General features: G+C 43.7%; 1 protein-coding gene and 1 pseudogene across 1 annotated transcript; both read right to left on the bottom strand.

Moving 5' to 3' along the window:
• Positions 1 to 1765: 1765 nt before the first annotated feature.
• Positions 1766 to 8774, bottom strand: LOC148349789 (uncharacterized). The gene is made up of 2 exons (XM_088320440.1): positions 2468 to 8774; positions 1766 to 2373 (listed from the first exon to the last, which is right to left on the bottom strand). The coding sequence occupies exons 1-2, from the start codon at positions 8673 to 8675 to the stop codon at positions 2357 to 2359; spliced, it is 6225 nt and encodes a 2074-aa protein (XP_088176566.1). The 5' UTR covers positions 8676 to 8774; the 3' UTR covers positions 1766 to 2356.
• Positions 8775 to 17547: 8773 nt separating this feature from the next.
• On the bottom strand, positions 17548 to 17694 carry LOC148349788 (U2 spliceosomal RNA; annotated as a pseudogene).
• Between the last annotated feature and the right edge of the window lie 981 nt (positions 17695 to 18675).

The raw sequence follows: 18675 nt of genomic DNA, 5'->3' as shown, positions 1-18675 counted from the left end.
GGATCAAGGTTGGGTTGTTACAGTGTAGGTTTAATAGCAGCGGACTTAAAAGCGCTGGAACTACACCTAAGGAGAGTGATATGTTTATAATATTTAGAACTGAAGGTCCAAGGACCACCAAAAAGACCTTTAATCAGCGAACCCGGAAGTGGGTATAAGAGGCAAGTAGTCGGTTTGGCCGTATTCACCACCTGTTTAAGATTATCAAGTGACAGATCACTAAATTGGGAAAAAATCCCTGGACAGCCACTATGTCGTGCATCTATATATTTCAGAAGTGATGTATTAACATTGTGTTTAGAAATTTCTTCCCGTATGCGTTGAATCTTATTAAAGAAGACCATAAAGTAATGGGCCGAATGGGTAGAACTATCTGGAATAATCTGTTGCCTCGTTAGCGATTCTACAGTGTCGAAAAGGATTTTGGTGTAATTCTTTTGTGCCGCAATCAACTTCGAAAAATAGGCTATTTTGCAGAGGCGAGGGCTGCTTTATACTTTAACAAGTTGTCACACCAGGTTTGACGGAAAACCTCAAGCTTGGTAGCGCGCCATTTTTTTTCAGATTTCCTGCAGTCTTGTTTAAGCGATCTAGTTTCATCAGTAAACCAAGGCGTGCATCTTTTAGGTCGTGATTTAAGCCGAAGGGGCACTACTGAATCCAGGACACTAGTCAGGGTAGCATTAAACTCATTCATGAGTGAGTCAACAGAGCCTTTATAAAAAGGAAAACGACGCAACTACTCCTGAAACAAGAGCAGATAGCTCAGAAACTATGCCTGTGCTTATATTGCGTCCGCTAAATCCTTTGATAGTGGACAAAACAGGAATTGCATAGTTACAGTTACCTGATAGATAGATAGATAGATAGATAGATAGATAGATAGATAGATAGATAGATAGATAGATAGATACTTTGTTCATCCCCGAAGGGAAATTCACATTTCCAGATACTGCATATGGTAACTATTCTGCTATTGGGAAACATATAAAGTGGTTTACGACCACCTGTTTGTGGTTAACATGTAAATTGTTTTTTTTTCTGATAAAAGGAAACAAAATCGAAGCGCAGAACTTGGACAGCACTTCACAACTTTTGAACGGGACTTTTTTGTACCTTGTTTTTAGTTTCACAGCGACCTTACAAGGGTAATAGTTTATGCCAGTTCCAATTAACAGCAACTAAAGAAAAGAAGTCTGGTTATTCGGGACCTTGTTTACTAGCTGTCTAGATACTTTGGAACCCCTATGAATGAAATGAATCATTTTAGTGCTGAAAGCAGATGTCATAATGTTAATTTAGGTTTCATTAAATACATTATGTTGTGGTTTTGCGATGGACCGAAACGCAGGAAGCAGAAAAATGCAAGGTGCTAAAAAATAGATGGCATTTGATAACAAAATCAACAAAGTAACAAACATATGGTCAATAACAAAAATAATGTCAGAACTAGAAACAAAAATCATACCTCACAAACATGACACTGAAAAAGTTTATGTGAAGCAGCCAGGAACTCTCCTCGCAGGGCAACATGGTAGTGAAAGCATTCTCATGGGGGCCGTATTACTAGATTAATGGCATAAAAATGCCTTAGTTTTTTGGTTTGGGATCTTTTGGAGGCTCACAATTAAATTACAATGACTCATGGGTGTAAGATCCAATTATAAAACAATCATTGAGGTGTTTTTATTTTCTTTACTAAGATTGAATGTCTTTTAGTGTTTAATAATCGTACATTTGTCAAAAAAGCAAAACAACAAATGAGTTCATTTCCACTACACTTTATTTACCTCGGAAAAATACATGCAAATAGGAAAAAGAGCACACTAAACAAGTCTAAGTGCAAACGATATAAATTATTAATTTCCTGAATTAGATGTCTTTTTCTGCTTTGAATTCATTGTTTCTTAATGAAAATGTTGACCTGAATCGGGTAATTTCACTGTCAAGATTTCATAGTATAAATAACAACAATATAAAGGAGCAAATACTTCTTTAAACCTCTGTAAAGACACCCAGGTGCTATTTTTTATTTTGTAGTTTTTAACCCAGGTAATAAATAACAATTTTTAATTACTGGGGATAAAAGCTATAGTTTAGTAGCAAATGTTGCGGTTCAGTCATCCAATCGCATTGTCCTAAACAGTGCGTTCATGACTTCAATTTTAAAACAAAAAGCATGGGGATGCGTGTTTCTTTAAATCTTCTGGTTGATGCTTAGCAGTCAGCATATATAGCTACAATGGGTGGTTTGGAGTGGCATGTGACTTTAGGGACATCCAGTGGACATATCCAAGACTGCAGGTCACTGTTCAGCTTTCTCTTGTGCTTCTTCCAGCAATGCTTCGGAGCTGGATTAAATCAGTTGGTGAGCTGGCAATGAAATGAAAAGGCATATGTTTGACACCCTTGCCATGGTCTCTCTCCAGCATTACTCCTCATCATCAGCTTTATTATGATCGCTTACCTGGTTCTCCTCCTGGCCACTGGGATCCTCCCGCCTGACTGGTCTGTGGAATCGCAACCAGTCTGAAGGCCCTCCTCCTCAATGCGACCAGAGTCCTTTTTGCCCTTTTTCTCCTCCTGGCGGTCATCCAACGCCTCCTCATTGCTCTGTACCTCCTACCCCTCATGACAACCCAGCACCTGCCATTCTCTCTCCTTGCCCTCATCCACCTCTCCACCCAAAACCTCCTCACCGTATCGTTCCAGCGGCCCACGGACACTTCCGTGGCGTCGCTCTCCATGTCGTGATCACCCATGGCCTTTGTGTTGCTCCCTCTTTCCGTCTCCTCCTGACTGCTATCGTCAACATCCATCGCTTCCCCTTCTTCTTGTGCACCTCCTGGGGCCGACTCTCGCTCCCTTCTGTTGGTGTCTTCATCTTGTTTCTCTGGGCCGCTGTCTTTGTCTTCTAGGTTGTCCTCCTCGGCACTGCCCTCCTGGTCGCTGCCGCTCTCCTGATCACTGTCGCTTTCATCGTCGTCCTGACCCTGGTCAGAATCTTCTTCATCATCATTGTCAGTGTCTTCCTCATCGTCGTCATCGTCTTCATCCTCATCGCTGTCGTCCTCCTCGTCATATTCTTGGTCACTTCCCTCCTCTAGGTCACTGTATTCTTCTCCGTTCCTATCTTCATCGTCCTCCTCTGCCTCCCCAGCTTCCCACAACTGTGACCTCACTTCCCAGCTAAACAATTGTTCCTCCTTCTCCTTGTCCTTCTTCTCCTCTTGGACAGCCTCCTGAGGGTCGTTTTCTTCCTCTTCGTCCCGGTCATTTCTCTCGTTGTTATTTATGTTCACTCCGTCCTGGTAGCTATTATCCTCCCGCTCTTGGTCATAGTGTTCCTCCTCTTCGTCACTCTTGTCCTCCTCTTTCTCATTAAACTCTTCTTCATCCTTATCTTTCTCCGTCTCCTCTTTCTCATGTTCCTTTACATGAGAACTCCCGTTAATGTCCTCCTCATCTTCTTGATCATTCTTTTCCTCTTCCCTGATGTAGGAACTGTTTTCCTCCTCATTAAGGTAATTTTTTTTCTCTTCCTCCTCCTGCTCAGAGTTCCTCTCATGACACGTTCTCTCCTCTTCTTTTTCTTCTTGTTCATTTCCGTCTTCAAGAATTTGCTCACTTTCATGAATGTGCTCCTCCTTTTCCTGGTTGACAATTATCTCCTCTTTCGGATTTTCCTCTTCCTTATCAATAGAGTCATTTTCCTTTTGTTCCTCCTGCTCCTCCTCATTGAAACTGGTTTTGTTGGTGCCTTGCAGTTGATCATCATTCTCCCCAGGTACCCTTTCCTGGCAGTCTTTCCTGGCACTAGTTTCCTCTTCGTTCTTACAGTCAATCTCTTCATCTTGATCTGTGAGTTTCTTCCCCTCTTCATCATCTACCTGAATGCAACTCATATCATCATCTTCCTCACTACTCTTTCTAATCTTGACATCTTCACTCATCTTGCTTTCGTCCTGACCATTCTGTTTCTCCTCGACTGCATGATGGACCTCCTTCTCTACCTTTTGATCAAGTATTTTCTCCTCTTCAACAACAGGAATAACATTTGCCTCCTCCAACCTCTCTATTTCCCCTTCTTGGTTGTTTCCATTTTTGCCATGTTCTTGTTCATTCATCTCTTCATTGTTTGGATCTTCCTCTTCCTCTTTCTCTTTTTTAAAGTTATTTTCTTCTTGTTCAGTAATTTTATCCTCCCCCTTCTGATTACTCTCAACCAGCTTTCTCTTCTGAGCACGCTTCTTCTCAGTGTACTTATTGCCTCTATCGTCATCCATCTGTTTGCTGTTATTCTTCTCTTTATCATCACCCGTTTTATCTTCATCAGCATTTTTCTCGTCATCCTTGTTATCATTCTTCTCCCCCTCATCCTGTTGTTCATCTATCTTTTCCTCCTCTTCATGACCACTCTCATTTTCATCCTTCTCATCTTGGTCGCTCATCTCTTCATTATGATTACCTTCATTTTCTTCCCCCGAGCAGTCTTCCTCGTTACTGTTTTGTTCATCATCTTCATGATTATGCACATCCTCTTGTTCCTCTTTCTGGATAAGACAATAGCTCATTCTCATCCAGTTGTGCTCCTGTTTATTTCCTATTTTGTCATCCATGTCAGTCATTCCCATTTTCCCTTCTTCAATGTAATCGGTCTCTTTCATCTTTTGCCTCTCTTCCTGGTAGTACCATTTTTCCTCCTCCTCATTTTCATCACTTATTTGTCCTGTCAACCAGTCAATCTCCTCTTGATAAGTACCGTTCTTTAAAGTTAGTTTTATGTTATCCTCCACTCCAAAAGTAATCCCTTTCTCTTTCATCCAGCTAATCTCTCCCTGTTGTGTGCTATTCTCTTCATCTTCACTTTTATTCTTTTCATGCATTTTTTCTTCCTGATCATAATCACTAATATTCTCCTCCTTCAGCCAGTCTATATCCTCCAGACTATTTGATTCCTCATCTTCCTTGCTGCTCCTTCTTTGCGGTTCAAGATAAGTGTCTTCTTGCACATCTTCTGGGTTTCTCTTTTTCTCCTCCTCCATCCAGTCATTGTGCACCTTCTGATCACCCTTTTCCCCTGCATTGTAACTATTTATTTTCGTTCCCACTTTGTTGTTATTGTTTTCAACTTCATGAGGGCATTCCCACTCTTTCTGATCATCTTTCTTTTTATCAGATTTATCATTGCTTTTCTTCTCTGTCACAGAGTCACTTATCTCCTTATGCTTTATTTTCATTTCTTCACACTTCCCTTTGTCCTCCTGGTTATTTGTGTTGTCTTTGAAATAGTTATCTTTTTTCCCTCGACTACAATCAGTCCAGTCATTTTTCTCCATTTGGTCATTCAATTTATATTCCTGTTCGTCTCTGTTCTCTTTTCCACAATCACCTGTTGTGTCCTCCTGCTCCTCTTTCTGTTTTGGCTTATCTGAGTCATGCTCCTGATTAAGGTCACCCCCTTTTTCCTCTTTCATCCAGTCTAGATCTTCATCTTGGTCATTCTTTGTCAATTCAGTGTCACGGTTTTTCTCTTCTTCATGATCTTTTTTTTGTGCCTCAGTCATTTTTGCTTGTTGTTGATAACTTCCATTTTCCTCTTCCTGATGGTAGCCTTTTTTCTCCCCCACTTCATTATGACTACCTTTTTTAAACTCCTCTTTCCCCTGATCACCTTTCTCTCCCTTTGCTTCATAAGTCACCTGATCATTTCTTTTTTCCTCCCCGTCGTTCATTTCTTTTGCTATGTTTTGGTTGGCCTTCTCCTCTTCACCGTTTTTCTTCTCTTCACTGCTTTCATTCTGTTTGGTCTCCTTTTTTAAATGTCTTCTCTCCTCTTTGTCTTTAGATGCTTGCTCTTCTTCCTCACATTCTTTCTCATCCTGCTGTTGATAACACTTTTTCTGTTCAACTTCATCATCTTCTATCTCCTGATTACCTTTCTCCTTCATCTGGTTGATCTCTACCCCCCAATCTTTTTTATCGTGGTGATTCATCTCTTTAGTTTCTTGATTATTGAACATATCTTCCGGCTCATTTTTTTCTATTTCAATGTGATCATGACCTTTTGTCTTCTCTTGGTAATTCAATTTCTCCTCTTCTAGTGCATCATACCTTTTCTCCTCATCCTCATCTTTCCCTTGAATTTTGACTGCTTGCTCTTGATCAATCGTTTTCCCTTGATGTTGATAACTTCCTTCCTCTACCACATAATTCTCTTCCTCTTGGTCACCCTTCATTTGGTTTATCAACTGTTCATTTATTATCTTTGGATCTTCATTATTATTGACCTCCCCAATAATATATTTCATCTCTTCATTTTCGTCTTGCTCATTTGCCTCCACATTGTAATTGTCTCTTTCTTCTCCCTGCTCTACAAAGTCTTTCTCTTGCGTTTCCATTATTTTCTCACCATTATCACTTACTTCGTTATTGTTTTCAATGTTTTTCTTAGCCTCCTCTTCGTCACCTTGAAAACATTCCTTCTTTTCCCAGTTTTCCTCTTGATTCCCATTTTTCTTATCTTTGTCATCACATGCTGTCTCCTTCACTCTGCCCGTTTGTTTCTTTTGGTTTGTCTTCTCTTTGCTAAGAATGGCTACTTTCTCGCTTCGCATCGCGGTTTCCTCCTCTGTGTCACTCTGTTCCTCCAACTTGTCATAAAATAGCTTACCTTTTTCTTGGTTAGACAATTCCTTGTTTCTTTTGTGAGCTTTATGATCATTTTCTTTGTTTGTCATTACCTCTTGCTCATTTTTACTTTCATCTTCATGGTTAATCATACTTCCATACTCTTTGACCAAAAGACTCTCCGACTCAGAATTGTTTTCCACCTTCTCTTCCTCCTGGTTGCTATCGTTGTCATCTACACGATAATCCCCTTTCTCTTCCTCCTCCAGATAATGAATTTTTTTATATTCTTCCTGGTCAAAAGCTTTTTCCTTTTCTTGAGCACCCTCTTTGTCTTCTTGCTGGTCAGCCTCTTTGTTCTTCTCAATCGGATTGATCTTTTGGGCCTCCTTCCAATCATATTGCTCACTGTAACAACTCATTTCCTCCCGTTTGTGGTTACATACTCGTTCTCTACTGTGATCACTGCTTCTTTCCTTCTCCACTTTGCATTTGTTGTTCTTGTTTTGATTGCCCTGTTCCTTGATTTGCTCCCCTTTCTTCTCCCTAACCCAGTTACTTTCTTCTCCTTGGTAATTTCTCTTTTCTTCATTCTCATTTTTGTTCTCCATCATATTATCATTGTTTTCGTTTGTGGCCACCTCTTGGTCATTACTTTTCTCATCTTCATCGTTAACCCTGGCTTCCTGCTCTTTGACCAGGAGAACCTGCGACTCAGAATTGTTTTCCACCCTCTCTTCCTCTTGGTCACTATAAATTTCATCGACATTACAATATCCTTTCTCCTCCTCCAAATAATTCATTTTTTCATATTCCTTCTGGTTGATAGTTTTTTCCTTTTCTTGAGCACCCTCTTTGTCTTCTTGCCGGTCAACCTCTTTCTTTTTTTCAATGGGATTGTTCATTTTGGCCTCCATCCAGTCTTTTTGCTCAATGTAACCACTCTTTTCCTCCCGTTTGTGGTCACATCCTCGTTCTTTATTGTGATCACTGCTTTTTTCCTCCTCCACTTCACATTTCTTCTTGTTTTGTTTGTTTTGACAGCGCTGGTCCTTAATTTGGTCCCCTTTCTTTTCCATAACCCAGTCAGTTTCTTCTTCTTGGTAATTTCTCTTCTCCTCGTTGTCATTCTTTTTCGCCATCTTATGATATATCTCTTTGTTTGTGACCACCTCTTGGTTATTGTTTTTCTCATCTTCATTGTTAACACTGCCTTCCTCCTCATTGACTAGGAGAGCCTCCAATTTAGAATTGTTTTCCACCTTCTCTTCATCTTGCTTGCTATAAATTTCATCTACACGACAAGATCCTTTCTCCTCCTCCTCCAAATAATTCATTTTTTCATACTCCTTCTGGTCGATAGTTTTTTCCTTTTCTTGAGCACCCTGTTTGTCTTTTTGCTGTTCAACCTCTTGTTTTTTTTCAATGGGATTGGTCTTTTTGGCTTCCATCCGTTCATATTGGTCACTGTAATCACTCTTTTCCTCCCATTTGTGGTCACATACTCGTTCCTTAGTGTGATTACTGCTACTTTCCTCCTCCACTTCGCATTTCTTACCTTGTTTGTTTTGACAGCCCTGGTCCTTGATTTGCTCCCCTTTCTTCTCCTTAGCCCAGTCACTTTCTTCTTCTTGGTAATTTCTCTTCTCTTCGTTGTCATTCTTGTTCTCCACCTTATGATCTTTGTTCTCCTCTTGTCTACTCTCTCCGACCACCCCCTCACAATATGCTCTTTCCTCCGTCTCATTCAAAAGTCTTTCTTCCCCTTTTCCCTCTTCCTCATCCTTCTCTCCTGCTATTAGCAATTTCTTTTCTTCCTTTCCAGACATTCTTGATGCTTTTGAGTCTCTCAAAGGAGTGTTGGAATTAATAGAAAATACTTTCTTTCGAGTCTTCTCCACACATGTCAGGTAGAACTCCAGCCAACCGTCACAGATGCAAATCACGTGATGTCGGCGTTCTCCCACCCGGTAAATCTCCCGAAAACGTCGCAGTTGCAAACTCGACAGGCAGGAGTGTATTGGCAGTTTAATTTTACTCTCCATTTGGCGTGACTCCACGTCACGCTGTTGCCCGCCGTAACGAGACTTTTCGTTTCCTTTGACGTGATCAAGTCACTGCATTGCTTCTTGAACAGCTGTGTGAGTGTTTTACTTTTTTCACTCTGATTCAGCCAGAGTGTAGACTTTCCTGGCTTTGTCGATGTCATCTGTCCTGTCTCATAAGGGATGACAGGGCCATGATGTTTGGCGATGAGCATTATGACTCGTTGGCATAATTGACATTGTTACAATTATTTGTTTGATTCCCAGGGCAGTGTCACTTGACCAGAGCAGATATGTAATACTTATAGATTGGAGTCTTGATGATGTTAGGGTCCAGCATAAGCGGTTAATGGAATTTAATGATTATGTTGAAACCCTGTTCAAACCAGTTTCATCAAAATGTGTTTACTCAACCCATGTCCATTGTCCAGTTAATACATTGTCTTGGTGGGGTTAGTACAATTAAGAATAAGCAACTACTTGATAGCAGGCCTTAATTCAAGTTAACTGTACTCTAAATGGTGGCAAAGACCAGTATCAAGCTGCATTTGGTGTATTTTTGTGATCAAAGCTATGAATGAAAATGATGATTTTTAAATTCATATTTTGGATTTTATGTTTTTTTTTATCGGGGTGGGGGTTATCAATTGTAAGTACTCGTAGCATCAGCTGTGTTGTGCATGTTACTCAGAAAACAAACAACAGTTAAAAAAATTACAAGTTACTTCATTTAAAAATGACTCAGTTTCCCTCAGATTATTGACACCTAGTGAGTAATTCTGAAAATAACTAGTTACAAATTGTTGTCTTTACATTCATGCAACCCGACCCTCTTAAACTGCTTTGAAATAGCTACACGATAAAAAAGAGAAAAAAACGTCTACACCAACCTGTGGTGCAGTAATGCCTTTATATTTATTACAGTTGCAAATTTGGCGGGGATGCGGGTATGGAAGGGAGACAAACATCTAAATGAGGAGAAATTCAAGGTTCTCTTCCTCCGTGCTAGAGACACCGCCACCATAACTGTTATCAGTTGTATTTTGTGGTAATTTTAAACCACCTCTAGGTGATGCTTCCACCAGATAGAGGGATTGAAGTGCAAAAATAAGTGAAGCAAAAGTACTCAACAATCAGTGGACACTATAATTATTGATCTGCATTTTCAAGTAACGTGGAATTGCGCTATGTACTAATGACAGTAGATTTACAAAATTATGTTTGTATCGCGTTACGGTAAGATGATTGTGTTCCAGGAATGCTTTCTGGTGGCACGGCGGATGGATGGTTAGCGAGCAGCCCCCCAGTGCGGAGGTTGAGGGTTCAAGTCCAGCTACCGCTGCCTCCCCATGTGGAGTTTGCATGTTCTCCCTATGCCCCTGTGGGTTTCCTCCAGGCACTTCGATTTCCTTCCACATTCCAATAACATGCATGTCAGGTTAATTGCCCGGTCAAAATTGTCCCTCGGTGTGAATGAGCGAGTGACTTATCTGTCCCTGTGAGCCCTGCGACCGGCTGGCAACCAGTTCAGGGTGTCCGCTGCCCACTGCCTGAAGATGGCTGGAATGGGCTCCAGCACCCCCGCAGCCCTACTGAGGATAAGCGGTGCAGACAATGGATGGATAGATGGATGGAATGTATTCCTTTGTTATGAGTTAGTCCAGACACTGAGAATCATTACTTGGTATCAAAAACTAGACAGTTATTGAAGACAATGGCATACCCAAATTAGAAAATAGGCAAAATGTGAAAAAATACGATGTTTTTTGCAGAAAATCTATGTATATTGCATCTGTATATTCCAATTATTTTCCAAGACAATGCGTTTTGAAGACAGCTAATATGGGACTCACTGGCAAAAACAGAGAGCTAATGAGGGTTAACCCAGCCAGGAATGAACCAATGGACACGGCAGGCTAGCCAGCTGGCAGAGAGGGCTAACCGGGACTGATGAGCGGAAAATGGGAGGCTGGCTGGACAAAAACATGCACTAAGCAGCCAGGCTAATTGAGAACCAACAACAAAAACAGCTATGGTAACAAACACAAACCCAACCAGGAATAAACCAATAGACAGGCTAGCCGAATGCTAAAGAGAGCTAACTATTGATCATCAGGTTGGAATCGGGGGGGGTTTGGTCACCTAATGACTTGTACAAACAAGAAAGAGATGCTGCAAGAGGTTATCCTGAAAGCTCTAAAAGATGTTTTATATGTGTTGCAGAGGAATTGAAATGTACCAAAAGGGGCCACTGCTATACAGGACATCTGATTATATATATATATATATATATATATATATATATATATATATATATATATATATATATATATATATATATATATATATATATATATATATATATATATATATACTCCTTGATCTGCTACCTTATTGTGGTGGAGGAGTTTGTGTGTCCCAATGATCCTAGGAGCTATGTTGTTGGGGGCTTTAAGCCCCTGGCAGGGTCACCCATGGCAAACAGGTCCTAGGTGAGTGGCCAGACAAAACGCAGATCAGAAGACCCCTTATGATGAGACAAAACTTTGGTCCTCGATTTCCCTCGCCTGGACGCGGGTTACCGGGGCCCCATTCTGGAGCCAGGCCTGGAGGTGGGGTCCGCTGGCGAGCGCCTGGTGGCCGGACCCTTATCCACGGGGGCCGGCCGGGCACAGCCCGAAGGGACGACGTGGGACCCTCTTCCCATGGGCTCACCACCTGTAGGAGGGGCCAAAGGGGTCGGGTGCGCAGAGAGCTGGGTAGCAGTCAAGGGAGGGGTCCTTGGCGCGACGATCCCCGGCTACAGAAACTGGCTTTTGGGACATGGAACGTTACCTCTCTGGCAGGGAAGGAGCCCGAGTTGGTGCGTGAGGGTGAGAAATTCCGACTAGATATAGTCGGACTCACCTCTACGCACGGCTTGGGCTCTGGTACCAGTCCTCTCGAGAGGGGTTGGACTCTCTTCCACTCTGGAGTTGCCCGTGGTGAGAGGCGCAGAGCCGGTGTGGGCATATTAATTGCTCCACGGCTCGGCGCCTGTACGTTGGGGTTCACCCCGGTAGACGAGAGGGTAGCCTCCCTCCGCCTTTGGGTGGGGGGACGGGTCCTGACTGCTTATGCACCAAATAGCAGTTCGGAGTACCCACCCTTCTTGGAGTCCGTAGAGGGTGTGCTTGAGAGCGCGCCCCCTGGGGACTCCCTCGTACTGCTGGGAGACTTCAACGCTCACGTGGGCAATGACAGTGAGACCTGGAGGGGCGTGATTGGGAAGAACGGCCCCCCTGACCTGAACCCGAGTGGTGTTTTGTTATTGGACTTCTGTGCTCGTCATGGTTTGTCCATAATGAACACCATGTTCAGACATAAGGGTGTCCATATGTGCACTTGGCACCAGGACACCCTAGGCCGTAGTTCGATGATCGACTTTGTCATCGTTTCGTCGGACTGTGCGGCCGCATGTTCTGGACACTCGGGTGAAGAGAGGGGCGGAGCTGTCAACTGATCACCACCTGGTGGTGAATTGGCTTCGATGGTGGGGGAAGATGCCGGCCCGACCCAGCAGACCCAAGCGTGTTGTGAGGGTCTGTTGGGAACGGCTGGCAGAATCTCCTGTCAGAAGAAGTTTCAATTCACACCTCCGGCAGAACTTCGCCCATGTCCCAAGGGAGGCGGGGGACATTGAGTCCGAGTGGACCATGTTCCGCGCCTCCATTGTTGAAGCGGCTGATCGGAGCTGTGGCCGTAAGGTAGTCGGTGCCTGCCGCGGCGGCAACCCTCAGACCCGTTGGTGGTCACCGGCGGTGAGGGATGCCGTCAAGCTGAAGAAGGAGTCTTATCAGGCCTTCCTGGCCTGTGGGACTCTGGAAGCAGCTGGCAGGTATCGGCTGGCCAAGCGGAATGCGGCTTCGGCGGTTGCCGAGGCAAAAACTCGGGCATGGGAGGAGTTTGGCGAGGCCATGGAAGCCGACTTCCGAACGGCTTCGAGGAAATTCGGGTCCACCATCCGGCGTCTTAGGGGGGGAAGCGGTGTGCCATCGACACTGTGTATAGTGCCGATGGGGCGCTGCTGACCTCGACTCGGGACGTTGTGAATCGGTGGGCGGAGTACTTCGAAGACCTCCTCAATCCCACTGGCACGTCTTCCTCTGGGGAAGCAGAGCCTGAGGACTCTGGGTTGGGCTCTCGTATCACTGGGGTTGAAGTCACAGAGGTTCTCAAAAAACTCCTCGGTGGCAGGGCCCCGGGGGTCGGTGAGATCCGCCCGGACTTCATTAAGGCTCTGGATGTTGTGGGCGTGTCATGGTTGACGCGCCTCTGCAACATCGCGTGGACATCGGGGACAGTGCCTCTGGACTGGCAGACTGGGGTGGTGGCTCCCGTCTTTAAGAAGGGGGACCAGAGAGTGTGTTCCAACTACAGGGGAATCACACTTCTCAGCCTCCCTGGTAAGGTCTATTCAGGGGTACTGGAGAGGAGGGTCCGCCAGGAAGTCGAATCTCGGATTCAGGAGGAACAGTGTGGTTTTCGTCCTGGCCGTGGAACACTGGACCAGCTCTACACACTCTTCAGGGTCTTTGAGGGTGCATGGGAGTTTGCCTGTCCGGTCTACATGTGTTTTGTGGACTTGGAGAGGGCATTCGACCGTGTTCCTCGGGAGGCTCTGTGGGGGGTCCTTCGGGAGTATGGGGTACCGCACAGTCTTATCCGGGCTGTGCGGTCCCTGTATGCCCGGTGCCAGAGTCTGGTCTGTATTGCCGGCGGTAAGTCGGATTCGTTCCCGGTGAGGGTTGGGCTCCGCCAGGGCTGCCCTTTGTCACCGATTCTGTTCATAACTTTTATGGACAGAATTTCTAGGCGCAGCCTTGGCGGGGATGGAGTCCGGTTTGGGGGCCTCAGCATTGCGTCACTGCTTTTTGCAGATGACGTGGTGCTGTTGGCTTCCTCAGGCTGTGATCTTCAGCTCTCGCTGGAGCGATTCGCAGCTGAGTGTGAAGCGGCCGGGATGGGGATCAGCACCTCCAAGTCCGATGCCATGGTTCTCAGTCGGAAAAGGGTGGTATGCTCCCTCCGGGTCGGGGAGGAGGTCTTGCCCCAAGTGGGGGAGTTCAAGTATCTTGGGGTCTTGTTCACGAGTGAGGGTAGGATGGAACGGGAGATCGACAGACAGGTCAGTGCAGCGTCTGCCGTCATTCGGACCCTGTACCGGTACGTCATGGTGAAGAGGGAGCTGAGCCGAAAGGCAAAGCTCTCGATCTACCGGTCAATCTACGTTCCTACCCTCACCTACGGTCATGAACTTTGGGTCATGACCGAAAGAACTCGATCCCGGATACAAGTGGCCGAAATGAGTTTCTTCCGCAGGGTGGCTGGGTTCTCCCTTAGAGATAAGGTGAGAAGCTCAGTCATCCGAGAGGGACTCGGTATAGAGCCACTGCTCCTCCGCGTTGAGAGGAGCCAGTTGAGGTGGCTCGGGCATCTAATAAGGATGCCTCCTGGACGCCTCCCTCGGGAGGTGTTCCGGGCATGTCCCACCGGCAGGAAGCCCCGGGGGCGGCCCAGGACACTTTGGAGAGACTATGTCTCTCGACTGGCTTGGGAACGCCTCGGGGTCCCGTCGGATGAGCTGGAGGAGGTGGCTGGGGATAGGGACGTCTGGGCTTCCCTTTTAACGCTGCTGCCCCCGCGACCCGACCTCGGATAAGCGGAAGACAATGGATGGATGGATGGATATATATATATATATATATATATATATATATATATATATATATATTAGGCAAATGAGTATTTTGACCACATCATCCTCTTTATGCATGTTGTCTTACTCCAAGCTGTATAGGCTCGAAAGCCTACTACCAATTAAGCATATCAGGTGATGTGCATCTCTGTAATGAGAAGGGGTGTGGTCTAATGACATCAACACCCTATATCAGGTGTGCATAATTATTAGGCAACTTCCTTTCCTTTGGCAAAATGGGTCAGAAGAGGGACTTGACAGGCTCTGAAAAGTCAAAAATAGTGAGATATCTTGCAGAGGGATGCAGCACTCTTAAAATTGCCAAGCTTCTGAAGCGTGATCATCGAACAATCAAGCGTTACATTCAAAATAGTCAACAGGGTCGCAAGAAGCATGTACAAAAACCAAGGCGCAAAATAACTGCCCGTGAACTGAGAAAAGTCAAGCGTAAAGCTGCCAAGATGCCACTTGCCACCAGTTTTGCCATATTTCAGAGCTGCAACATCACTGGAGTGCCCAAAAGCACAAGGTGTGCAATACTCAGAGACATGGCCATGGTAAGAAAGGCTGAAAAACGACCACCACTGAACAAGACACACAAGCTGAAACGTCAAGACTGGGCCAAGAAAAATCTCAAGCCGGATTTTTCTAAGGTTTTATGGACTGATGAAATGAGAGTGAGTCTTGATGGGCCAGATGGATGGGCCCGTGGCTGGATCGGTAAAGGGCAGAGAGCTCCAGTCCGCCTCAGACGCCAGCAAGGTGGAGGTGGGGTACTGGTATGGGCTGGTATCATCAAAGATGAGCTTGTGGGGCCTTTTCGGGTTGAGGATGGACTCAAGCTCAACTCCCAGTCCTACTGCCAGTTTCTGGAAGACACCTTCTTCAAGCAGTGGTACAGGAAGAAGTCCGCATCCTTCAAGAAAAACATGATTTTCATGCAGGACAACGCTCCATCACACGCATCCAAGTACTCCACAGCGTGGCTGGCAAGAAAGGGTCTAAAAGAAGAAAAACTAATGACATGGCCTCCTTGTTCACCTGATCTGAACCCCATAGAGAACCCGTGGTCCCTCATCAAATGTGAGATTTACAAGGAGGGAAAACAGTACACCTCTCTGAACAGTGTCTGGGAGGCTGTGGTTGCTGCTGCACGCTATGTTGATCGTGAACAGATCAAAGCACTGACAGAATCCATGGATGGCAGGCTTTTGAGTGTCCTTGCAAAGAAAGGTGGCTATATTGGTCACTGATTTGTTTTTGTTTTGTTTTTGAATGTCAGAAATGTATATTTGTGAATGTTGAGCTGTTATATTGGTTTCCCTGATGAAAATAAATAATTGAAATGGGTATACATTTGTTTTTTGTTAAGTTGCCTAATAATTATGCACAGTAATAGTCACCTGCACACACAGATATCCTCCTAAAATAGCTAAAACTAAAAAAGCCCCACTCCAACTTCCAAAATATTCAGCTTTGATATTAATGAGACTTTTGGGTTCATTAAGAACATGGTTGTTGTTCAATAATAAAATTAATCCTCAAAAATACAACTTGCCTAATAATTCTGCACTCCCTGTATATATATATATATATATATATATATATATATATATATATATATATATATATATATATATATATATATATATATATATATATATATACACACAGTGTTCTCGTTTGCCCGCGTCCCTGCGTCCTAGACGCATCATTTTTGCTGGGGACGCATTGTGTCAAATCAACGTGCATACCCGGGACGCAACTTTTTTGACACAAAATTGTCATTATTACCTGATTATTATTATTTTTTTTAACAGAGATTTACCGCACTCCAAACTTTTCGTCAGGCAGATCTGCCATAACTTTTACAATGAATTCAACTCGACATATTTTTCAATCTGAATTTTAACCAACATCATCCTTTTTATATATTTGTGAAAACAGAAATAATTCCAATAACGAGTATAAAAAACGGGAACAATTGACCTGAAATGAGCAACACAACATACAGACACCATGTGGTTAGCACCTTCGCTGGTTCTCAACATCTATGAGGGGAAATCAACATAAGAAACAAAACAAAAATAAATCCAAACAGCTTGACAACATCGATTACATTACTATGTATGTTGCAAAATTTTTCAGTTGTGGTTTTAATGTTGTTAATAAAATTTTTGCGGCGAAACAAAAAGTCGTGGCTTACCGTTAGCAGCGCTTTGGAGACTGCTAACAATTACCGCCTTCCTGTCATAAAATCAGAGGCTAAACTAAACCATACCCCATACCAGCAGGTGGCACTGTTGGACTCGTCATTTCAGGACACTTATACACAAACAATACAAACATATTTCAGCAGGGATTTCAACAAAAAAAAGTTATTATTACACCCGTTACACACACATACATACACATACATACATACATACATACATACATACATACATAGGCAGCACGGCGACGCAGTGGTTAGTGCGTGTGTGGCACAGTTCTGAGGTCACGAGATCAAACCTCCTATGTGGAGTTAGCATGTTCTCCCCGTGCTTGCGTGGGTTTCCTCCTGGCACTCAGGTTTCCTCCCACATGCATGTCAGGTTAATTGGCCGGTCCAAATTGTCCCTAGGTGTGAATGAGCGAGCGAATTGTCTGTCCCTGTGACAGGCTGGCAATCTGTTTAGGGTACCCCCTGCCCACTGCCCGAGGATGGCTGGGATGGGCTCCAGCACCCCCCGCAACCCTACTGAGGATAAGCGGACATTCGATAAAAAATTAACTTTAGATTGATATTTCATGAGCTTTTGCCTTACTTTTTTCACACAACTTTACACTCCAAAGCACTGCTTCTGATGAGACTCTTTTATGGTCGTATATTTCTGTTTTTGTGCAATGATTGAACGGTCCACAATATCGCTGACATAAATCGGAAAACATTGGATGCAACGGTCATCGAACTTGAGTCACGGCAGTGAAGGGGTTTTGGGGTTTTTAAGGGTTATTGATCTATCTTCGTTATTCATTATCCATTATCAGTTATCGGTCAGTTCATTTTATGCTACAAAGCCTAGGAGCCGGGACACTTACTTTCAGCCAAAAGGCTAAACTAAGGTCCTAGCCCTAAAGCCTTGTTGCGATCATTGTGAATGCACCGTTCCCGGAGGTACTGCAATACCGGGCCGATGCATGGAGTGGACAGAGCAAGCTCTTATTCCATCCCCGGAATGCAAAAATCAAAAGGCCAAGTTAAGGACCTAGCATTAAAAGGCTAAGCTAAAGCCAATGGATGGCATACAAAAGCCATTTCTTTTTAAATCCTTATCACACAATTTTTACGGTACCGGTGACGAATGTTAGAGAATGGGGAAAACATGAAGTCATCCTGAGAGATATGAACACAAAAAACCACGACGACAAAGGAAACAACTCTTTGATGTATCTGATGACGAATCAGATTTTGAAGGACATTAAATAAATACATTGTACATTTTGTTTTAGTATTACGCTATTATTTAATTTGGTCAATAAATGATTTCAGTAATGGCCGTACGTATTCAATGTTTGCCACTTACAATGCTTAGTTCTAAATGGGAAAAAGTGAAACAAAATTGGATACTGATTTTTTTAATCAAAAACTAGGGATGCACATTATACACGGAAACACACATAAATAAGGTGTTCTGCTATTTAAAAAAAAATGACCAGCAAAACAAAAACGTCTTTAAGTAATACTAGAATGGCCATTAAAGCATTGCCTGCGTTGATATGTGAAAACCTTTGAGACTTATTGTGATCAAGGGCGTTTAGGGGTAATAGTATTTATTTGAAACAGAACCTCCCCCAAAAAAATAAAAAACAAAAAATATCACTATTAAATTGAACAAAACCAAACGTTTTTTCGTGCTAGCTCTGACGTGTTGATGCGAGTGTTGACCAGAGTTAGTTGTTCCGTGTCACACCCTCCAGAACCTGGACAAAGAAAAAAATCTCTTGTTAATTCACACAAAGATGAGAAAGAATGGAAAAAAAGCAAGCAATTGCAGTGACCACTGACCTACTAGATTTCCGTAAATGGGATTTTTGCCAACCTTGCTTTGTTGCTCGATTTGATGGGATTGGACAGAGTGGAGGCCATTCTCCATTGATGGTCTTTTGACGACAAAGAAAAGCAATCAGTGTCACTTCTTGTTCCCTTTTGTTGAGGTAAGGACAACAATGTACAGTGGTACCTCTACATACGAGCTTTATTTGTTCCAGGATCGAACTGCC

Source organism: Urocampus carinirostris, chromosome 17 (genome assembly GCF_059441175.1).
Source record: "Urocampus carinirostris isolate Australia breed hairy pipefish chromosome 17, RoL_Ucar_1.0, whole genome shotgun sequence".
Lineage (NCBI taxonomy): Eukaryota > Metazoa > Chordata > Actinopteri > Syngnathiformes > Syngnathidae > Urocampus > Urocampus carinirostris.
This window is presented reverse-complemented; position numbering and strand designations above follow the sequence as displayed.

Coding starts and splice junctions, on each gene's coding strand:
- LOC148349789 (XM_088320440.1), bottom strand. CDS start 8,675: ATGGAGAGTAAAATTAAACTGCCAATACACTCCTGCCTGTCGAGTTTG.